This window comes from Siphateles boraxobius, unplaced genomic scaffold (assembly GCF_051911475.1).
Source record: "Siphateles boraxobius isolate OS27281-9 unplaced genomic scaffold, OSU_SipBor_1 80, whole genome shotgun sequence".
Taxonomy (NCBI): domain Eukaryota; kingdom Metazoa; phylum Chordata; class Actinopteri; order Cypriniformes; family Leuciscidae; genus Siphateles; species Siphateles boraxobius.
Genome location: NW_027509209.1, coordinates 163,333 through 188,357, shown reverse-complemented (window position 1 = coordinate 188,357; position 25,025 = coordinate 163,333). Strand labels below are relative to the sequence as shown.

Below are 25,025 nucleotides of genomic sequence, written 5' to 3'. Positions count from 1 at the left end.
GGGGTAAAACAATATCTAGATTTGAAAAGCATTTAAAAAGTAGCAAAGATATTAAATGATAGGTCTGCATTTTTAAAAAATTTAATATTTAAAAAAATATATTTTTAAGTTTTTAATAACTATAACTTTTATTATTATTATAATATATTAAATATAAATGTTATTCTTATATTCTTATAATGTATCATTGTTTTATTATTATAAAATAATATTTAAAACTCTTAAAAATAATAAAGAAATGACTTTGTAATGCTAGCATTTCTCAAGATTAATCACTTGTTGATAATAAATACACAAATAAACGAAAAATAAACAAAGCAATTTTTAATGTGACAGATTATAACAAAAAGAAAAACTTTAGAATCTAATAGTTTAATAAAAGTCTAGTCTTGAGATATAAAATTGGCCGAAGTTGAAAAAATGCTCTTTCTATTCAGTGTCACTTTGTATCCATTCCATACTCAGTATCTGTACTCGACTAGTAGGCTCGCGTACTAACAGCCGGACACACGACAGACCCGTCAGACTGGTCTAGTTACCGCTTGGTGCCGCCTGTGGGAGAAACGCGGAAGAAGAGTTCATTCAAGGCGTTTGGTGATCCACACACACACACACACACACGTACACGAGTTTCCCCCGGTAAACATGCTATCGTGAAGCTTCTCCAATGCGCCTTCGCGTTTTCCTCTCATTCCCTGCGGTTTCGAGTGGAGATGTCTGGACACACAGCACTGCATGGACTGATACTCTTATATTCAATTCACCCGCTCGTGCTCGCAGAGAAACCGGGTAAGTGAACAAAAACACGGCAGATGATCGGAAACAAAAGAGTGTTTGCTGAGGCGTCAGAGATTACTGGAGGATCTAGAGTTGTTTGCGTGCAACATGCATGTATGGTGTAGTATATCATCGTAAGTAAACGTAGCCTGCAGTTGCTCCTGAGGAGTTATAATGTTTCAAACTTTGTTACATGCGCTTCAGATCCGGTTAATTCTTGAGCGCAGAGCGTTTCATTCTGAGATCTAAACATTAAATTCCAATGGATTGTGTTTATGATTAGTTTCGTCTTGCATGTGTTTCTCATAGAAACCACCATTTAAAGTTAAAGTTGATATCCTTAAACTTTAGACATGGACGACGGATAAGATTTTTGATGTCTAATTTGGCTGATTATAAAATGTGCTGACTGTACAGCACATGCATGCTGGCACAACTTTCCCTCGAATCACTCTCACAGCGGGACTGTGTGTGTTAGTCTCAGTGTCTCTGGATGGTCAAAGCAGCATCTGATCTGCATTGTGCAAAAACATGTATCTTTTGTCTCGGATTTTAGTACTGTACTACAGACTACTGAGGTCTTTTACTGCTGGGATATTCCTTTAGGACTCATTTTAATTTCAGTATACAGTGCATTGCCTGCGTTACACAGACGATGGAGTGGAGAAACATTTGGTTATTAAAAGGAACAGTTTGGTCAAAAAAAGTTCATTGTCTATTCCCAGAACTTTTATTACTTTTTCTGTGGAACACAAATCGAGAAATGTTAATGTTTGCACTTTTGCATACAATTGATAAAAGGGGTTGAAATTGAGGTTGTCAGGAATGTGAAAACATTCAAAAAACATCTATATGACTCGTGTATTGTACTTTCCAAGACTTTCGTTTATCTTCAGAACACAAATGAATATTTTGATATGAAAAAAAGATATTTTTACTAAAATCTGAGAGCTTTCTGTCCCTCCATAGACAGCTATGCAACTACCACTTTGATGCTTCAAAAAGTTCATAAAGAGATTGTAAAACTAATCCATATGAATTGAGGAGTTTAGTCCAAATTTTCTTCAGAGACTCGATCACTTTTTATCCTCCTGGGACCCAGAAATAGAGTTTTGTCCAGTGTAGTGGACATTATATTTTAGTGTATTTCTCTGACACCATACATGTCACACCGGTGTGTCCTGTGAAGAGCACATTCAGGGCTTTTCAGAGATACAAAATGTTTGTTTCACCATGAAAACAACTTATCCTTGCTCTTTAAAAATGTCTGACATTAATTTAGTGATCAAATGTAGCACTCTTATGGAAATATGATAATATATTGTGATTATAATTTAAATCTGACTACTTTTCAAATTGTATTTCATAAACCAACATCTCACGAAAACTATTGGGTTTCAACAAAAAAAATTACTTTCTGTTACAGAACAGGGCATTGATTTCATACATGTCGGCCACTGTAGGACTCAAATCATGTTTATCAGGCATTTTGGGAGACACATCAAGTCAATATGGAAATAAATTGTGCATCAATATTCCTATGAAATGTTATTCAAATGTTGCTAATTATTACTCAATTTATTACACTTATTTTTTCATTAAATGTTGCTTCAAGAACACAATGTGCACATTAGATGCAGTGTATAGATACATTGCATTGAATGGGAATATTAATATATGATCATTTTACCCACATATTGCATAAAGTAAAATGGTGTATCAGTTCATTCCATTATATCTTTCATAACAGTTGAGAATCATCTTTATACAAATTTTGGTTAAAAAAAATCCCGAAACCCCAACATTTATTGGTGATTGAAAAATAAATCCCATTTTTTCTTTGCCTATACATATAATTACATGTAAAACAACTGCGTCCTGGTGTCCACTTTAGAGGACATAGCATAACATATGAATAAAATATAATTTTTCAAAAATGATTCTTTTATTTTTTTTTTACCATTTGTTTCTTTTGCTCTAAACAATGAACCGAAATTTTTTTGTTTGTTGAAAAAACTTCTTTTTTCTGGGCCGTTTTTTAAAATCCTATCCAATGGTTGAAAGCACAGGAGTAAACACGGTCACCAGTGGGTTGTGACGCTGTCAATCAAAATGTGGAGCGGTGATTCGTTCCGTGTGATTCTGTCAGAAAACAAATGGATAATTCGGTAAATTAAATTTTAAATTTAACAGAATTGATCAACTTGGTGCTGCTGTGCTTGTTTTAAATCACATTCTTTCTAAAAAAAAAAAGAACGTTTTTGGTTTAATATATTCTGAATATATAAGACTGTCAATGATCTAAATTCATGTTTGTTTATATTTTATTTTTTCATTATTTATTTAGTTGGATTTTAGTTGGTCTTGGTCAGAAATGTTTCATAAATAGTGATCTACATGATGCGGCGGCCTTTGGGCTCAGTGATGTTGAGTTTAAATGTCATGTAAAATAAAGACATGTTATGTATATTGTGATGTAATGCTGTTTTCTGGAAGGGACTAAAGAACAAAGTATTTTTTTCAGCTGAAAGGCAGAATACAAATGTTTTTATTAAGTTAGATTAGCATTATATAACAGTTTCAGGTTATGTTTTAGTGTTGGTAACATGTCCCACACAAACTTCTAATCGTCCCACATCTGGTTTGTTTGATGGTCACCCTAGTTGACACACAAGAACAAACTTCATTGGTTCTCGCACATCAAGCGAACATGCTTGAGCTTCCATTTACCGCAACTGATGTGAAAGTGATCGTGTCTCTTCAGAAAATTATGACTAAACCACACAATTCATATGGATTAGTTTTACGATCTCTTTATGAACTTTTTGAAGCATCAAAGTGCTAGTTAGTAGACTGTCAATGGAGAGTCAGAAAGCTCAAAGATTTCTTCAAAAAGATCTTATTTTGTGTTCTGAAGATGAACGAAAGCCTTACGGGTTTGGAACGACATGAAGGTGAGTAAATGAGGATATCATTTTCCGTTTTGTGTGAACTATCCATTTAATGATTTAGTTTCCAAAAGTTCCCTGTAAGTCATTCACTCACTTTTGAGACCTTTTGAATTTTGTTTGAAAACTTTAGTCTCCACAAGGATTAATTGCATGGATAAGAGCATTAAGTACAATTCTTGTGACTAAATAATGACCAAATCTTTTTGTGTGTGTGTTTCAATCAAGGGTGAAATACTTCAGTTCAACACTGCATGGTATCGCTCCCCTTGATGTAGTCCTTATTTTTGTATTATAGTTGTATTTAGAGTTATTACTTTTTGGCAGTATTCTTGCTAAGCAAAGTGTTTTTGACTGTACACTCTTAAACATAATGGTTCTTTAATTGGCATTAATGGTTCCATGAAGAACATTTAACATCCATGGAATCCATTGCACAAAAGGTTCTTTAGAGTGGAAAAAGTTTCATCATGTTATTAAAATTTTCGTTCACACTAGTAGTTATTTTAAGAACTTTTTTTCACTAAAGTGTAATTTGGGGAACCTAAAATAGTTCTTCTATGGCATCACCCTTTTACAACCTTTATTTTTAAGAGTGTATCACAGACTAAATTGAATATCCTACTAGTGTGAGCCCATAGCTGGTGCATGTCAGGAGACCGTCGGATTGTCTGTACATGCAGAAGTCTCTCTGTTGTGAATGTTTCACTCCACCCTGGGGCCGACGATTGCCAGGTGTTCCTCAACATGCTTTCAGAAGCTCCACCATGTTTTTCCCCATTGGAATGAATGCAAAAGTGAGCTATTTCTTTTTAGATTATTTTTTGACATCTACTTCTTTACTGAAGTTCTTAATAAATAACCCAAAATATTATTTTAATGTGTAGTCGTTGTAGCTTAGTTTGTTTGCATGACCATGATGATGTCATTCCTCTACACCTGCCCTGAGGTTTCCGTCCATCAAATGTTTTTTTTTTGCACGACCCAGCCCTACATCTGGATGGAGTTCAGACGCCACCACAAAGGCCACTGTGTGTCCGCGAGTATTTAGCACTGACGTAGTACCAGCTGAGGTCAAAGAAAGCATTTTTTGGTTAGTGTGGGCGAATGTTCCCTTAGAAAAACACTGGTGCTATTTATAGCATTAGTCCTGTTTCATTCCTTGTGTCATTTAAGAATGCCTTCAATGTCACAAAACTCTGGCGTCTCTGAGTTTGTTATATGCATACATCAGCGCCAAGTTCCTGAGTGGCTGCTGGAGACTCAGCTGTCTGGAAGGAAAGAAGATTTGGTGGTGCCATCACAGGTGTGAGTGCCTTTACCATGGGAGACACTGACATAACGGAGCCATAACATATCAGCGAACAGTAGTCTTGACAATAAATGCACAAATGCGCATATACATGCACTAACCCCCCAGCGTGGGAGCTCTTCACCCTGGGATCATCCACAAGACTTGTGTCCGGCAGCTGACATTTTCTAACACCACCTTTGTCACTGATCTATGGACGCATGTCTTCGCCATGGAATAAAAAATAAAAAAGGTGTTGTGACTTTTTATCTCACAAATAGTTTTTCTCGCAATTCTGAGTATATATCTCACAATTTAGACTTTTTTTAAAATGTAAACTCAGTCAGAAATGCGAGATGTAAACTGTGAATTCTGAGAAAATGTTGTTTTTAAGTTTGAAAACTTAAGTCTCCGTGAGGACTGATTGCATGGAAAAGAGCATAAAGTACAATTCTTATTTTGTTTTACATGGAAGAAATAAAGTCACGGGTTTGGATTTGGAACTAAATGGGATATAAACATGAAGATATAAACTAGCAATTGTGAGAGTCAGAATTGTGAGGTATAAATTCACAGTTGTGAGGGAAAAAAATGTGAATTGTGAAATGAAAAAGTCGAAATTACCTTTGGCTTTTTTGATTAAGTGTCAGAAACAATCTTCCATTGCTCGTATTTCCTCTCTAAATGTGCTGTATCATCTTATTCTTCTAATTAGAAAACTTATAGTAGTAGAGGTTTCTTCTTGTGCTTTGACTTGTCTAAGGGGTTATGTGCATGTTGAAACAATGAGTTAATTAAACTTTCTGCCTGCTGATATAATATTATTTGGTTTATGTTAGGTTGACATGCATTGGCTTGTTGAGTTCATGCAATCTTTTGTTGGAACAGAATCAGACATTTATGTGCACTTGGAGTCTTACTTGCCATTACATAACAGGTTGGATTGCTATTTGATCTTCAAGAGAGAGCGGGTCTGAAGCTTGTATCAATATAATATTGTCTTTTAAAATTTGGGAATAAGTTTTTAAACTTGTAAGGTGATTTTTTTTGCCATTATTGGTACCAAACTGAATTGCAAAAATGGTGAACATAAAGAGACTTAAAGGGATAGTTCACCCAAAAATGAACAAAAAAAATTATCTTCCTGAAGCCATCGTAGGTGTATATGACATTCTTCTTTCAGACTAATACAATCGGAATTACATTAAAAAAAGGTCCTGGCTCTTCCAAGCTAGATAATGAGAGTGAATGGCTGTTTGACTTTGGAAGTCCATCAAAGCGCATACATTCATGATTAAAGTGCTCGACACGGATCTGCGGGGTTAATAAAGGTCTTCTGAACTGAAGCGATGGGTTTGTGTAAGAAAAATATCCATATTTAAAACTTTTTTCGACTAAAATAACTAGCTTCTGGCAGACGGCCGTACACATCAACTTATGCCAAAAGAGTAAAGGCCATTGCACACTGAGTCCGAAAATTTCGTATGCGTTTTTTGGTATTCGTGATTTGGTGGCTCTGAATTGTCAAAACACCATTCAAACAGCTTGCTACGGATGTGAAAAACAAAGAAAATCGAACCTGCACCGATTTTTTTATGACAGACGAATGTTTCGTAGACAGTGTGCAAGCGTGATTGACATAACGAGAGGTCGATTTAAAAATAAAATAAAAAAATCCGGATGCGGATTTCTGCAATGGCCTTTACCCTTGATCTTGACGTACAACGTAATGACGAAAGCGGTTGCCCAGCCCTGTTTGTTTGAACCGTCAAATTGCCGTCATTACGTTCACGTTGTGTGTCAAGTTCACTTCAGAAGACCTTTATTAACCCTTGCAGATCTTCAGAAGACCTTTAATAACCCTCGCAGATCTTCAGAAGACCTTTATTAACTCTCGCAGATCTTCAGAAGACCTTTATTAACTCTCGCAGATCTTCAGAAGACCTTTATTAACTCTCGCAGATCTTCAGAAGACCTTTATTAACTCTCGCAGATCTTCAGAAGACCTTTATTAACTCTCGCAGATCTTCAGAAGAGCTTTATTAACTCTCGCAGATCTTCAGAAGACCTTTATTAACCCTCGCAGATCTTCAGAAGACCTTTATTAACCCTCGCAGATCTTCAGAAGACCTTTATTAACTCTCGCAGATCTTCAGAAGACCTTTATTAACTCTCGCAGATCTTCAGAAGACCTTTATTAACTCTCGCAGATCTTCAGAAGACCTTTATTAACCCTCGCAGATCTTCAGAAGACCTTTATTGACTCTCGCAGATCTTCAGAAGACCTTTATTGACTCTCGCAGATCTTCAGAAGACCTTTATTGACTCTCGCAGATCTTCAGAAGACCTTTATTAACCCTCGCAGATCTTCAGAAGACCTTTATTAATCCCTGCAGATCTTCAGAAGACCTTTAATAACCCTCGCAGATCCGTGTTGAGCACTTTAATCATGAATGTATGCGCTTTGATGGACTTCCAAAGTCAAACAGCCATTTACTCTCATTATCTATCTTGGAAAATCCAGGACATTTTAAATATAACTCCGATTGTATTAGTCTGAAAAAAGAATGTCATATACACCTACGATGGCTTCAGGGTGAGTAAATCATGAGCTAATTATCCTTTTGGGGTGAACTATCCCTTTAAAAGTACTAAACATTAAAATTTTTGTCGTGTTCTTCCTGGGTCTGAATTCACAATGCTTCATTACAACAAATTCTAATAGTACTTTTTACAGATGATGGCTGTGGTCATTATGTCCTGGGTCAAGAGAGTGGTGTCCTGTCCTCCAAGAACTACCCAGGAACTTACCCCAACAACTCCTGGTGTGAATGGCGGATCCGTGTACCCATCGGCCACACGATCATCCTCAAGTTTGGAGACCTGAACATGGAGAAGAAGTACTGCGAGTCAGACTATTTAAAGGTTCTAAAAGGATCATATGGGGTGGAAAATGGTAAGCTGTTGAAATCATTTATGCGATGAACATGCTGCTTACATAATGTTTTCTCAGCCATTATCTTGTGGTCACTAGATCATGTGTCTGGGTCAAACAGTATATGAAAACCAGATATTCTCAGTGGCGACTGATGGCACAGGTTCTTGTGTTTTGATGTCTTTATCTTTTGTCTTAGTGCATCAGGGTTTCCTTGTTTGATTAATTGAAAATATAATGGATTAAGTTGTTTCTGTTGTCTAAGTTTTGTTTGTAAATTGCTTTTTGACAGCTGTGTTTGAATTTAAAGGTGAGGTTTGGCACCAAACATAATGCTTATTTTCAAACAGGTTTTCCAAACCTCTATTGGTTGGATAAACAGATGTTCCTACCCCAATCTGATCCCGTTGGTTAAGACAATATTGCTGTGTTGGGCAGAAACAGAATCCTGTAGGAAACATTTAGAAATCTAATTTAAGCCTAGGTGAACATCTTGTGCAATCATATTGTGATATAGTTGATCATATGCTCTTGAGTCAGTTTAAACTCCTCTAGATCACATTACTGTGAGTAAACATGAGTAAAGCACTTTAAATCAGAGCATTACCATGAGTCGGCACCAGTCACACATTGATAAATTTACTGTAAAGCAAGAGGAAACCACAGAGGCCAGTGTGTCAGAGGATGTTTTAGAGATTATTTCCTTAGGGATATTGTCACTTGTTATGTCCCATTTCTAATATCTTTCTTTTCGAATGAGCTTGCTAGTGTAATTGCAGATGAAGTCTGATGCATTTCTTTTTGAACAGGAAATGGCACAGATTCTGTACTTATTATGCACTATTCCTATTCAAAAAGATATGTATAGCTTTGCAAGTTTTTCTAGTACAGATGCGTTGCAATTAATAAGGTAACAAGAGAATTCATGTCAGTCATTTATGAAACATTTTCCTGAATTAGATTAGGTAAATGTATAAACGGGTGCTAAAATATGACCATTGGTTATACTCAGGGGTTAAATTGTGCAAAAATGCTCCAGAATGGAATTTTGGCACCTTTGATAAAAAATAAATAAAAATGATTGGCAGTTTTTGAATTAATTCCATTTCCTGTATTTTCCAGTCTTTTTTGTTTGTTTGTTTGTTTGTTTTTGTTTGACCCATTCGAACATTCTGAATTCCCAGGGGTTAACCCAGAGGTTAAATTGTGCAAACAAATTTCCAGAATGCAATTTTGGTAACTTTGATAAACAAAGAAATAAACAAAACAAAAAGACGATTGGCAGTTTTTGAATTAATTCCATTTCCTGTATTCGCCAGTCTTTTTTTGTTTGTTTGTTTAAATTGTTTAATCCGTTCCAACATTCTGAATTCCTTTAAAGTTTAAAATGCTTTAAAAAAAGTTATTTACAATAGGCATTATGCTTCTTTCTAGTCATTGGCAGACCCTAGTAGAAGTGAGAAATTCGTCAGTAGGTGGTTAATTTCATTTACGCAGTGGTACAGATGTAACCTGGGGTTATATGGATTTTAGAGAGAACAGTGATGCTCTAACTGTTCTCTCCAAAATCCATATATAACCCTAGGTTACATCTGTACCACTATGTGAATGAAATTAACCACCTACTGTTTTGTCAATTATAGATGGGGAGGGAAAAGGATGTTGTAGCGCTTCACTCGAAGTGAATGGGCTGTTCTGTTTTATTAGCCTATCATCTTTCAGCCCTCGACCTGAGGTCTTGTTTGGTTATCCTGCCCAGAAAAAATGTATTGCCTTTCTTTTTGTGCACCCATAGATTAAGTTTGGAGACATTATTTTCCTATCTACACTGAAATGTTGTTCTGATAAACTAGAGCAGTGGGTGTTTTTATTGAAGCCAGAACCATTGAGCTAATTAACTGTGTAGAGAATTAACAGCACCAGAAGAAGAGCCTAGAGGACATGAATCTTCCCACACTACGTCTGGTTCCTCCCCTGCCAACCCTTTTAACCACACACGCTGTCATGGTGTCAGAGTCGAGCCTCGGCCACAGTCACTGATCAAAGCGTCCTGAAGTGGAACGACTGGAATTCCTCTCGGAGCGATTCTTAAACAGCGGTTGAGAGACATGGGATGACTAAAGCTTTGTGTTGGGCGCAGAGTTTGACACTTGCGTCATTAACACTTCATAGTGTTCTGACCCTTTGGTGCGTTCGGTCATAATGTTTTAAAGATTAAAGTGTTTTGATTTACACCAGAGCTTATCAGAAACTCATCTGTGTTGGACGTGTCATCCTTCAGTCAGCAGACATGTCGTAAATTTTCCAAAAAAACACGTAAATGACGTCTACACCTTCTCAATCAGACTGTTGATTGAGAAGACAGTGAGAGTTAGCTTCAGAACCGTGCCTGATTGGTATTTATTTTCACTCTTGCTTTAAATTATTATTTTTTTATGTACTTTGACATTTGACGGTTAAATTTGTGCAAGTTTTTATTTATTTATTTATTTATATAAAATTTAAGTTAACGGCTTACTGGCTGTTTTTTTTACTCTTCTTACAATATTTTTTACAAGTTGACTGGTGTTAATTTTGGTCTGACTTGTACATCACTGCTAATACCTTAGTATGATTCTAATTCCTAATTTTTTATTAATTAATACATTTCCTTCCATTTCACCTAGTGTTCTGGGAGTACTGCGGGGGTCCGATGCCCAAGCCTACGCAGATCCACACAGACTCCAGCGAACTCACTGTCCGCTTTCGTAGCAGCCAGCACATCTCTGGAAGAGGATTCCTGCTGTCATACTCCACAGAAAACCACAAAGGTATCTTTAATTTAAAAGGAAACGTGTGTGTGTCTTCTTAACACAACTTTGTACATGTTTAGCTTTAGCTCTCAGGAATCCAATATTCTTCTTGTCTCTTGGCCGACCCTCATGTTAACCACAGTGCGGTGGACCCATGCCGTGGCTTGCCCCCTTCAATCCTCTGGATGCTTACAGATCCTTTACAGATGTTTCTTTAAAAGACAAGTTTGAACAATATTAAAGGGATAGTTCACCCAAAAATGAAAACTCTGTCAGTAATTACTCTCCCTCATGTTGTTCAACTCCGTAAGACCTTCGTTCATCTTCGGAACACGAATTAAGATATTTGTGATTAAATCTGAGAGCTGGATCACTCCTCCATAGGCTTCTAAGGGATTGAAACTTGTTCCCCGAAAAGTTATTAAAGATATCGTTAAAATATTCCAAGTGACTACAGTGGCTCAATCTTACGTTTATCAAGCGACGAGAATACTTTTTGTGCTCAAAACAAACAAAAATAACGACTTTATTTCAACTATTGATTTCCTTCTCTGTGGGCGTCGAGTGAGTTCACTAGTGTAACAGCGCAGCGCTTCTGTGTTGTACGTCACACGCATCACACACATGACCAGCGTCGGCCATTAGTGAGCCTGCGTGTGACGTAGCACTACGCTATTACACTACGCTAACACACTACGCTATCACACTACGCTATCACACTACGCTACCACACTACGCTACCACACTACGCTATCACACTACGGTATCACACTACGCTATCACACTACGCTAACACACTACGCTAACACACTACGCTAACACACTACGCTACCACACTACGCTATCACACTACGCTAACACACTACGCTATCACACTACGCTATCACACTACGCTATCACACTACGCTACCACACTACGCTATCACACTACGCTACCACACTACGCTACCACACTACGCTACCACACTACGCTACCACACTACGCTACCACACAACGGTACCACACTACGCTATCACACAATGCTATCACACTACGCTAACACACTATGCTATCACACTACGCTAACACACTACGCTAACACACTACGCTATCACACTACGCTATCACACTACGCTATCACACTACGCTATCACACTACGCTATTACACTACGCTAACACACTACGCTAACACACTACGCTATCACACTACGCTATCACACTACGCTATCACACTACGCTATCACACTACGCTACCACACTACGCTACCACACTACGCTACCACACTACGCTACCACACAACGGTACCACACTACGCTATCACACAACGCTATCACACTACGCTAACACACTATGCTATCACACTTCGCTAACACACTACGCTATCACACTACGCTATCACACTACGCTATCACACTACGCTAACACACTACGCTATCACACTACGCTATCACACTACGCTATCACACTACGCAATCACACTACGCAATCACACTACGCTATCACACTACGCTATCACACTACGCTATCACACTACGCTATCACACTACGCTACCACACTACGCTAACTGACTCGAGGCCCACAGAGAAGGACATGAATAGTTGAAATAAAGTCGTTATTTTTGTTTGTTTTTGCGCACAAAAAGTATTCTCGTCGCTTGATAAACGTAAGATTGAGCCACTGTAGTCACTTGGACTATTTTAACTTTTCGGGGAACAAGTTTCAATCCCTTAGAAGCCTATGGAGGAGTGATCCAGCTCTCAGATTTAATCAAAAATATCTTAATTCGTGTCCCGAAGATGAACGAAGGTCTTACGGGGTTGAGCAACATGAGGGAGAGTAATTACTGACAGAATTTACATTTTTGGGTGAACTAATTTGTACTCTAATTTGGCTCTTTCGGTGAGGCCTAAATTTAACACAGACACACGCACACATATAAATTCAGCCATTTTTAGAGCTTGACAGTCTGGGGTCATAGTCTGTGGCTTTGTCATGTGAGCATGAGTGAGGTTTATATCTAAGTATGTATATGTTTCCATCCCAGACATGGAGGTGCAGGAAGTAGGTCTGTCATCCTGTTGTGATGCTTGTGTCCTGTTGTTCTTGTTTTTGTTGAGTCGGAGGGCCTGTTTCCTTTGTGGAGACTTAGCATCTGCTCCATTTTTACCCTCATTGTGTGTCCTCCTCTGCTTTCCTCCTCAGAGCTGCTGACATGCTTGGACAGAGGCAGTCATTTCCCAGAATCAAAGTACAGGTGAGAGTGAGTATGTGTTGGGATATAGACACCTTAAAAAGTTAAACTTACACAAGTTGCCCGATATAGCTCTATGTTTTCAATCTTTTGACTATATATATATATATATATATATATATATATATATATATATATATATATATGTACATAGACTATATACAGTGCCTAGCATAAGTGAACACACCCGTGGTAAAGTTGAGTAAAAAGAGGAATAAAAAATCATATTTTGGAAATTGATCTTAAAGCCTTAATTTAAAAAATGAGGAAAAATCCAACCTTTAAGGACACCAATTTTCTTTGTGAATGAATAATGTATCGTAAATAAATAAATGCTCTTCCTTAAAATACAGGTTGCATAAGTCAGTTGCATAGTATCCCGGATCCATGAAACAACTGGCCTTTAAAAATAAAAATCTGCTGTCTCTATGGGAATTTAACAATGGGGTGTCCTGACTTAAGGAAGAACATTTATTTATTTACGATACATTATTCATTCACAAAGAAAATTGGTGTCCTTAAAGGTTGGATTTTTCCTCATTTTTTTAATTAAGGCATTAAGATCAATTTCCAAAATAGGATTTTTTATTCCTATTTTTAGTCAACTTTAGCATGGGTGTGTTCACTTATGCTATCCACTGTGTATATATATATATATATATATATATATATTTTTTTTTTTTCAATCTTTTGACTATATATATATATATATATATATATATATATATATATATATATATATACACACACACACACAGTATATAAGATAATTATTTTTATTAATGTACAAATAACTCTTTTGGTAAATAAAAATAAAAATGGCTTTTAAATAGTCACAATAACATGGTGAATATATAGTGAATATTTCATATATATATTGCCCAGACATATCTGAAAAAATTCCTTTGAAATATATCCAAAGCCACAAGACATTACAAAATACAAAATGAACCCTGGGCAGTAGTCACAGTTTTCCAGACTGTATGTCATTGCATTAATGCTTATAATTTTAGTTCCTCACTCAGCTATTATCAACACACTATCCGTTGCTTTATCTATAGCCGTCAGCTGTAATTAACTGATATGCTGTAAGCAGATATTTGTCTTTGTTCTCGCCCTGTGTAGGAAGTACTGTCCGGCCGGATGTGCAGCGGTGACAGGAGACGTGTCTGGGGACATTTCTCTGGGCTACAGACATGTGAGTAGCGTCTCATTGTTTTCCTCAGGTGTGGGTGGCATGTTGCAGCTCATTTCGCATCCGCAGAAGAGCATTAGCCAAGCTGTGGGGTTATTTACAAGGCCGACTTGCATCCAAGCAGATGCTCTGCAGGGAGCTTCCCAAACAGGTTTCAGATGCAACAACTCAGCCAAGAAAAGCGGCTGCTCTAAGCAGATTTTCCCACAGGTGCTCCGGCCTCCAGGGCCTTCACAGGGAATGTAAAGCGGGCCGGCAGTCGGGGGTGGAATGCACTAATGGCTCGTCCCATTGTCTGTCAGGCATTTGTTGTGACAGGACTTGTGTATGCATGTGTGGACACCCCGAGGATACGCAGTGACAGGTCATTTGTGCTGGCTCCATTGTTCCCCATGGTCACTTAGTGGGCAGTGAACTCTGAATGAAAGGCGTTTATGTAATTGTTCATACCTCTCCAGCGAATCGGGGTCAGAGCTTTGGGTTACTTGAGGGATTGGCCGAACTGCAACGGATAGTTTGATGTGGAATGAATCATGTGCTTGGGCTTTGAGCTATAACTCAAGATGTTAAGGGCTTTTCTGAAGGATTTGCTTGTGGTAAAATCTCTTCCTGTTTGTGAAAGCTAAGCTGGTCGAGCTTTATGTGTCACTGCAAGTTCTGCTTGCGTTGAATTTGTGAGGGTAATTAAAAAAAGGCCTTTTCATTTAAATCGAGTGTTTGTTGCATGTGCGTAGCTTAACCTCTTAAAAACCAAAAGTAGAGTAGAACAAACCTTGCCGATCATTGTGAGAAGGGAAACTGTTGTGTTGCAGTAGCACAAATACTGTCAGGTACAAAAGTCTGAGAAGTGAAAATGAAGACTGGAGTAATGATGCTGAAAATTCAGCTTTGACATCACAGGAATAAATTGCATTTTAAAGTACATTAAAATTAAAATATTTTATAAAATATTATTTTAAAATGTAATATTTCACAATATTACTGTTTTTACTGTATTTATGATATACAATGCCTTTTTAAAGATGTCTCTTATGCTCACCAAGGCTGCATTTATTTGATTAAAAATACAAAAAAAAAGTAATATTGTTTAATATTATTACAATTTAAAATAACCGTTTTCTATTTTAATATATTTTAAAATGTAATTTATTCATGTGATGCAAAGCTGAATTTTCAGCATTAAATTGATCAAAAGTTACAGTAATGACATTTATAATGTTACAAAAGATTCTATTTAAAATAAATGAAATGGAACTTTCTATTCATAAAAGAATCCTAAAAAATGTCTTCTCCACAACTGTTTTATAATAATAATGAATGTTTTTTGAGCAGCAAATCAGCATATTAGAATCATTTCTGAAGGATCATGTGACACTAAAGACTGGAGTAATGATGCTAATTGCATCACAGAAGTAAATTATATTTTAAATATATTCAAATAGAAAATGGTTATTTTAAATTGCCATAATATTTAACAATATTACTGTTTGTATTTTTAATTAAATAAATGCATCCTTGATGAGCATAAGAGACTTCTAAAAACATTAAAAAACGTAAAAAACTTTTGAACAGCTGTGTATGTATATATATATATATATATATATATATATATAATTTAAAAATTAGGGAGTAAATAGAACAGGAATAGACTAAAAGATGTAAAACACAAAAGAAACTACAAAATGCACATTCTGGTTGTGGGAAAAGTCCAGAGTATCAGAGCGTGACTATCTCTTGTATTTTCCTAATGATACGTTTCCACAGACTAAAGTGATGGTAGGAGGAACGCTCTCTGCTTTAAGTTGTCCTAACCCCTATCACGGATCACAGATTTACAAGAAAGACAACAGACACACGGCTGCTGGCTCAATACTCACACAACAGGGTCTTAAACACAATGGAAGACAAGAGCGCGCATTTCCACCCTGCTGCCGTCCGCTTTGATATGCGAGTGTGAAGGGCTTTAGAAAGAGCCAGAGCGATTAATTACTTCACATTGGCTTTTGTGTAGATTGGGTGGAGCAGTGGACTCTGGGATTACAGGCAGATAATGCCACCACAGTGAGGGTGTGGATCTGCCCACCAAAGCCATTCAGCATTCACTTCTACACACACACATTTATTCATTATTTTGCCACTTTAATCTCAGTTCTAGGTTCGTCAATACTTTGTAAGACTGAATGAATCATCTGAATGAAATCAGATAGTGCCACCCTCTACACGCTAATAAGTGAAACTGACATCTCTTCCTGTTAGTAAATAAATTGTAGTTTAAGATAGAAAACAGTTTACATTTTAATATTTTTTAACAATTGCTGCCTTGCTGAGACTTCTTTCAAAAACATTACAAAAAAGTTACCTCCCCAAACTTTTGAATGGTAGTGTGTGAGTTTGTTGTCAGCTGGAAGTTAATTTTTTTGTTGTGTAAAAACTGGAAGGCTTCGTGGCTTCATGCTGTGGCTCGTCCTGCAGTGAGCTGATTTGACTCAAGCTAATGTTCTCTCGATGAATTAGTCGGTATACAAAGGTCTTTCAAAGGACGGTTAAGAATGAGGACTTAAAGAAGCTACATATGAATGACAGCACCGTACAGTCAGTTAATGAACAAATAAGCATGCAAAATAACAAATCAACGAATAAAACGTGTGCTTGCTCAGTTGCTAAGGCCAGTTTCACTACTATTGCGGATTGCGTAGTTAGGCCGTGTGTCCACCAAAGCGTTTTTTCACGCAGCTCGCGTATTTTTTTTAAACGCCATGAGCATAACGAGGAGCTGAGCGTTTTTTTCACACTGAAGTGCTGAGCGCCCGGCGTTTTTTACTGGTCGCTGAGAGTTGAAGAATTTTCATATCGGTAAAACCAAGCGGCAACATTCTAATCTGAAAAATGAAGCCTACCCGGAAGTGCGAAAAACTGCAATACATCGAAAATCCGCTAGGGGCAGGTTCCAAAAGGGAGCAAATGTCCATAGACCCCCATGTTAAAAAATCCGTTTTCACAGCATAAATTCAAGTTTTTACAGGTCGGTCCCATGGACTTTTATTGTATTTTTCGATAGGTTCCGAGTGCCTGGCAACTGTGAGGGGGGTGAATTTTTTTCTAACTCGTTAGTTTAGATCGTAGTTAGATATAAAATGTATGACAAATAAGGGCGTGGTTAACTTTGATTGACAGCGTGATTGACAGCTGATAACGGGCTGCGCCGAGTGGAATTCCTGAAATTTGATGTCTCGGCCATGATCTGACACAACACATCATACCACCGCTGTATCCTTTCTGAAAAGATTTTCCGAGATGGCGCCGCCCATTCCCCCATAAACGGGCTCAAAACCGTTCTTCAGAAAGTCTATGGGTGACGTCACAGACGCTTTGTCCATATTCTTTACAGTCTATGGGTAAAACGCAGCGCTCATCACTGTCACTTTTTGGGGGCGGGGCTACTATCAAACCAACCAACTGCCACATAGGGAGCCTAAGCCCCGCCCCTCCACTTCCGGCTCATGGGACCTTATTTCGAAAAAAATATGTATGGTAGTCAATGGCGAGAGACAACTTATCTTTTTATTCCGTCCGAACTGTGCCCTGAATTACACATATGAAGTTTGTCAATTTAAAAGATAATTATGAAAGTCAAGAAAGTCACAGTTTGTCATAAAACAGAAGAGTAACATTTAGTTTTAGAAAGGTAGACAGGTAACATTTAGAAAAGGTATGACGTCACCTTGGGTTTGTAGTCTTTGTAATTACATATTTTCACAGTCTTATACCTCAACAGTTTTACATCAAACTGCGGCTTTCTTGACTTTAAAATGTATCTTTTAAATTGACAAACATAATATGTGTAATTCAGGGCTCAATACAAACCGGATCCAAATATTTGTTGTCTCTCGCCATCGACTACCATACAATATTTTTCCGAAATAAGGTCACATGGTCCACCGGAAGGGGAGGGGCTTAGGCTCTCTATTCTGCTTGTTCAACGTCAACAGAAGACAACAAGCATAATAGCGGAACAAAATCATTTAAAACAAGAGCCTGAGAAAATACGTTACATTGTATCGACATTTTAATATAGAATCAACACAGAAACAAAATATGTGTGAAATGAGATACTAGTAACACTTTCGCGGATATTCCGTATCATAACAAGCAAAGTGTCTCAACTGAAAAAATAAATAAATAAATGCTGCGCTTCCAAAACGCTCTGAAGCGCCCACAGCTAGGCGTTTTCAGCAGAGCGCCTAGCGTTTTCGGCAGAGCGCCTAGCGTTTTCGGCAGAGCGCCTAGCGTTTTCGGCAGTGCGCCTAGCGTTTTCGGCAGAGCGCCTAGCGTTTTCGGCAGAGCGCCTAGCGTTTTCGGCAGAGCGCCTAGCGTTTTCGGCAGAGCGCCTAGCGTTTTCGGCAGAGCGCCTAGCGTTTTCGGCAGAGCGCCTAGCGTTTTCGGCAGAGCGCCTAGCGTTTTCGGCAGAGCGCCTAGCGTTTTCGGCAGAGCGCCTAGCGTTTTCGGCAGGGCGCCTAGCGTTTTCGGCAGAGCGCCTAGCGTTTTCGGCAGAGCGCCTAGCGTTTTCGGCAGAGCGCCTAGCGTTTTCGGCAGAGCGCCTAGCGTTTTCGGCAGAGCGCCTAGCGTTTTCGGCAGGGCGCCTAGCGTTTTCGGCAGGGCGCCTAGCGTTTTCGGCAGACCGCCTAGCGTTTTCGGCAGACCGCCTAGCAGAGCGCCTAGCGTTTTCGGCAGGGCGCCTAGCGTTTTCGGCAGGGCGCCTAGCGTTTTCGGCAGACCGCCTAGCGTTTTCGGCAGGGCGCCTAGCAGAGCGCCTAGCGTTTTCGGCAGGGCGCCTAGCGTTTTCGGCAGAGCGCCTAGCGTTTTCGGCAGGGCGCCTAGCGTTTTCGGCAGAGCGCCTAGCGTTTTCGGCAGAGCGCCTAGCGTTTTCGGCAGAGCGCCTAGCGTTTTCGGCAGAGCGCCTAGCGTTTTCGGCAGAGCGCCTAGCGTTTTCGGCAGGGCGCCTAGCGTTTTCGGCAGGGCGCCTAGCGTTTTCGGCAGAGCGCCTAGCGTTTTCGGCAGAGCGCCTAGCGTTTTCGGCATATTTTGACTTTTGTGGCTAGACCATTAGTCTCCGACGTCATGCCCACGGACCGTCGGCTGATGCATATGGCACTCTTAACTGGAAACACTTCAGGATTTTTGAAGTCATCATCTGATTTGTTGAATACTACAGGATGTCCGGGAGACATTTGTGTCGTGTTCTTTAACGGTCCTCCTGAAAACAAAGATGCCTTGACTCCGAACCCCCAAAGGAAGAAGCAAGCCAGCTGTCATTATAGGGTCATCAACTTTACATTGTCACGCCCTTAAACATGACGCGGAACAAAACGAACTGTGATTGGTCGCTTTACATGTCAGTCAGATGGCCGATGAAAGATGCGATGGCTACGCAAGACAACTAGACCGACCGGATATAATGTAGTCTAACCAAAACTAAGCGCTGAGTGAGAATTACCAGTATTTCCCCTCTAAAACATTCTTTTAAACACTATTTCTGTAAAATGGGTGGTTCTGAATAATTTTGTATATGAGATCATTTACATTGATTTAGCCCTAAAAAAAACAATGTCTTTTAGACTGCTACTAGGTGGGTAAAAGCAATAATCGCATGCGAATGTCGGAAAGGCAGCTTTAGCTTTGATGTTATTTTTATTTATATTAATTCACTCACTCATGTTAAAATGTCTAAAAAGATTGTTTTGGCTTGTTTTGAAGGTGGAATTGAATATCTAAGGGTGCGTCTTAATCATCTCTGGCCATTTTAAGGGCCGTCTCAATCGCACTAAAATGTTCACTCCCTAATAAGTCACACAATGCAGCATGAAAACCAAGGAGCATCGATGCTCACCATGTTCCCTTAACGAAAGTTCTGAAAATCTTTTCTCTCTCCGAAGCATTTTGAAATAGTCATTCATGCTTTTATCAGCTCACGACTTGACTATTGTAATCCACTTTATCTCGGAGATAACCAATCATCTATCAGGCGCCTTTAACTAGTACAAAACGCTGCTGCCAGGCTGTTGACTGGTAATCGAAAGTTTGATCACATTACTCCGATTTAAACTTCTCTAAACTGGATGCCAGTCAAACAGAGAATTGATTTTAAAATGTAGTTTTTGTTTTTAAATCATTACACGGCCTAGAATTAGGGTACTTATCTGACTTAATACACTAGCACAACCCACCCAGGTCACTTAGGTCCAGTAACCTTTTGCAGTAGCAGGACCCAAATTATGGAGTAGTTTATCGCAATCAATCAGAACAGTTTCATCATTTTCCACTTTCAAGTCAAAGCTTAAAAAATACTTTCTTAAAGTGGATTCTTAATGCACTCTCTTAACCTTCAATTGCATTATATTTAATGTATTAGTTATTTTATTGCTTGTAATTGTATCAATTGCTCCTGAAATTGTATTATATTGTATTATCCTTGTACTGATTATTCTGTCCTGTTCAGCACTTTGGTCAACCATGGGTTGTTTTTAAATGTGCTTTACAAATAAATAATGAATGAAGCTTGAAACAAAACTCTCGTGAGCCAACTCTACATGTGTAGCGAGTCACTGTCCCAAATTAGCAGTGCCCAAATTAGTGTGCCCGAGATACTGGTTCACAAGCTAGGAGCTGATTGAGATGCACCCGTAGAGACTTGTGATGGGGCTTTTTTTACTTTGCTTGGGTGTTCTGTGTGGTTTCTTAGTAGCCAATCACATAGCGATACATTAATACCCCCAAGAGCACTGCAGCATTGCGGTAGTGAGGGTTTGCATGGGAAAGCACAACTTTTATGTGTTCGAGACTGCGGCAGTTAGATAGGGCTGTGTTTATGGCCCTGACAGAGGAACGTTCAGGTTAATGAAGCATCTCAGTCTGAATGCAGAGCAGCTGTTTCTGCTGATAACTCACAATACGGCTTTTGTAACCTCATCACCGTAATGATTTGCATTGGCATCTAACCGCCTTAGAGACTGTACTCTCTTCTCTCAGTCTTTCTGACATAGTCTGTCATTTTACTCAAGCTTTTTTAAGCGGGTTTTTTTTCCGGAATTATTTTTGTTATTCATCTCTGGGATGAAATGATAGGAGTGAATTCAAATCAAAAACGCTTTTGAACGTTGGTAAAACTGTGTGGTTAATGTGTTGTGTTCGTCTTATTAATATTAAAAATTAGTTAATGAAATTAATAATAATTTCCGAGAAACATCTTGGCATATTGACACTTTCTTAACCAATGATTAGACCAAATGTGCGTACTACTGTCCGGGTCAAAGCTTAATGTTACAGTGTTGAAAGATCCTTTATCCCGCTATGGCTGTTACCTGGCTTAGCCTGTTAAATAAAAGGGACTTTAGAAAGGTTATTCGTGCGGCATTTACCGTGACAAAGCGCTAGCATTAGCGGCAGTAGCTGAGGAATGCTAAGCATTTCCACTGGCTGCTACAATTACTGTAATTGCTGCCTCAGGATGAAATTATAAAGCCCACCTCAGTCAGTAATTTTAAATGAATCTATTTTGTGACTAAAAACATGCATGCTTAATGTTCAATGGCGGTCTGTCTGAATAATTATGAAATGCCAGAGCATATTGAATTGAAATGCCTGTGCTAGTAGTGTTCATAATGGTGTTTTATGTTACTGTAGCTGAGACTGTGCTCACGACATCAATACACTATTAATCTAGTCAACGAAGTTATTGGCAAATATATGCATATATATATATGTATATGTATGTGTGTGTTTTATGGATGCACAAAGACGGATAGAAGTTTCATATATAGATTCAGATTTAAAATTTGTTTTTAATTAACACGATCCTTCAGAAATCATCTGTGTGATATTGCTTTTATATATATATATATGACTGAAGACTGGACATAATTATATATTTTTTAAGAAGAAAAACAATTGACACTAAAATAGAAAACTATTATAAATTCTAATAATATTTCAGAATATTACAGGTTTTTTGTGTTTTTGAGAAGAGACTTTCAAAATAGTTATGTTTCCAAACAGGACAAAAATAAAACAATAAATAAAAATAAAATGGTAATATCAACCATTTCTCGAAATGACAATATATAATGTGCAAATAACTAATGGCTTATCGTTATTGTTCTAATTTTATTTTATCAGCTAAATTTGCCATTTCAGTCTAAAATTAATGAACAAAATAAAGAGATTTTTTCAAATGAACATAATATTGTTATTTTTTTCAGGGACAGTTTTGATATACATAAAAAGAAAATGTAAGACCAAAAAACAAAAGTTTTGTTTGAGTGTTAACATGCATGTTAAGTTTTGCAGGCCAATCTTGGTCTATCGCTTCATTATTGTGTCTGAGTGCTATCTGTACTTTCCATTTCAGACCTCAGTTTTGTGTAAAGCAGCGGTGCATGCTGGGGTCATCATGGACCAGTTTGGAGGACCAATCACAGTGGAGGAGCGGCGAGGACTCAGTCACTACCCTGCGGTCAGAGCCAACGGCATCCAGTCAAAAGAGTGAGTTCCTGCAGTGGTTTCTGTGGTTTCTTTATGACAGAAGATGGAAGCCTTAGATTTAATCATGATTGCCTTTATATTCTTAGGTGGGTTAGCCATCAGCATGTGGGCTTTCCTTGTACATGAAAAGAAAAATATGCATTTACTATGGAAGTCTATTGGGCAAATACGCAACGGTTGCCTATCTTAAGTGCATTTCTGTCAACATGTTTGTTTGTTGTAAGTTTGCCAGGGGAAACGGTTAGATTACAGTTAGAAAAATTGAAATAGTCTGTCTTACAAATTCCCCTGACAAGTCACAACATGTCTTAATCTGGTGCTTGAGCGAACGGCTGTGGCTGAATGTGACCTTGGTTTGTTCTCTAGCAGTTGTTATTAAGCGGCGATTCCTGCCTTCTTTAGCGTGATGGACGGTTTAGGTAGTACCTAATGTCAGGGACACTGCTGGACTGCTGGTCTTTCACAGATTTGTCACCAGGGGATTGGGGGCAGGTTGAGAAAGAAATCGAGATTGCCTCTCGTTATAGTCTCTGAGGAGTGTTTGAAGTGTACATTGAGGAGTGATTTATTAAGAGGACAACGGGCAGCTCTCTAGAGCCAGAGATACTTCCTATGATCCATTTGAAACCTAAAAACAACAAATCCACAATATATACAGATAGTTATTTTTTTCTTTTCTTTTTTTGAATGGTTAGGCACTCTTATAAATAGGAAAAATAGATGGTGAAAACAGGAAATGATGAGCAGGAGAGGAAGAAAAGGGGGATCCGGAAATAATGCAGGTCAAACTCAAACTGGTGTCAGCCAAATAACCAGTACGTTAATATGTCCTGTGCTTGTTCTATCTAGGCCATGGCTCCCTAAAAGTAAGCTAAGGATGTGTATTTACTCTGCAGGTCTTGATGCCCAATTCCGATTTGTTGACTATGTTCGAATTTTTTTTTTTGACGACCCGCTTACATCATCTTTTAAAAGTGACCCATATCCGATATCTGCATTTACACTATACACTTGGTGAAACATCCCAAGGTAGACATAACAGAAGTCAAAACAACGTGATTTGCAATGGGTGCAGATGAAATGATAGTACCAGAGTTGGGTATAACGCAGTAATGTAACTCATTACATTTAAAATGTATGTAATTTGATTACAGTTACTGGTGTCAATAAAATTAAGTTACTTGCGTTACAAATGTAGAGTTAAGAAAAAAATATTTAGTAAAATGCATTTCTAATCACGTTTGGCCGGCTGCGTCAGTTAGTGAGCATGCGCTTTAGTGAATTACCGGAGAACGCGCTTCATGAGGCACACACACACACACACAGATGCAAGGTCTCTCGCTCTCTCCCTCTCCGCCATGCGCGCTACACGGTTTGGAGCGCCGTCTCTTCTGTCTCGCATGCGCGCTCTTGCTCGCTCGCTCTAGTTTCCGGGAGATTTGAACTAATTTGCGGGCATCAGGGAGCCGCCATCATGATGCGGGAGACTCCCGGAACTAACGGGAAACTTGGGATGCCTGCAATATTAAATTACGGCAAGAACTGAGTTTCACTTTGTAGTGTATTCTAGTAGTTTTAATAGGTTTTCAAAGTAACTTGAAAGTAAAGTAATTAGTAATCTGATTACTTTGGTACATGCAGTAATCGGTAATGTAATAAAATTACAATTTTAAAGTAGTAATTAGTAATTTGTAGTGGATTACTTTTTTTGAGTAACTTGCACAACACTGGATTGTACAAGTTTTTGCTTTACGCACCATCTGTAAAAAAACGTCAGCAAATCATTGAGTTGAGCCTTCGTCCTCCACTGAGCCATTGAAAAGAGTCATGTGATCACGGTTGATGTCATTCGCCGCCATATTAATTATATTATTATTTTTCATTTTATTTAACTAAACTGAACTATAAGAAATAGTAATAGTGTTGCTTTTACTAGCAAGCACTACAAAAACACTCCTTTGGAAGATGCATATGAACCTGGTGAAGTTGCACAGGTGGATTCGCAAACCAATTGATTAGTGAAACTAAATCATCATCTGCACTGTCATACGATTATGTTGATGATGTAGCAGTTTTCAGGGTCCGCTTTAAATAACGACCGTCAATATCAGTTCCTGTAATTACATTGCTTGGGTTTTGATCTCAGGCTTTCGTATGTTTTACTGCGTGCGCTTTTTAAACCGTTATTTCAGCCGTTAATATCAGCACTTGATTCATTTTGCTGCTGATTTTATTAGATTATATTTCTGTCACCAGCAGTTTATTGCTTGTATTTCCAGGCTTCAGACTTTTTTGTTGTTGTTGTTGGCACAGCA

The 25,025-nt window shown here is 38.3% G+C and overlaps 1 protein-coding gene across 1 annotated transcript in view; it reads left to right on the top strand.

Moving 5' to 3' along the window:
- The first annotated feature begins 508 nt into the window (after positions 1 to 508).
- The window catches only part of LOC143730741 (discoidin, CUB and LCCL domain-containing protein 1-like), a 39,897-nt gene continuing 15,380 nt past the window's right edge, over positions 509 to 25,025 (top strand). Inside the window, exons 1-6 of the mRNA XM_077221311.1 lie at positions 509 to 789; positions 7,754 to 7,972; positions 10,618 to 10,761; positions 12,929 to 12,980; positions 14,103 to 14,175; positions 22,577 to 22,710. Coding sequence (XP_077077426.1) covers positions 714 to 789; positions 7,754 to 7,972; positions 10,618 to 10,761; positions 12,929 to 12,980; positions 14,103 to 14,175; positions 22,577 to 22,710 — 698 coding nt within the window. The 5' untranslated portion in view covers positions 509 to 713. The remainder of the gene's footprint in view (positions 790 to 7,753; positions 7,973 to 10,617; positions 10,762 to 12,928; positions 12,981 to 14,102; positions 14,176 to 22,576; positions 22,711 to 25,025) is intronic.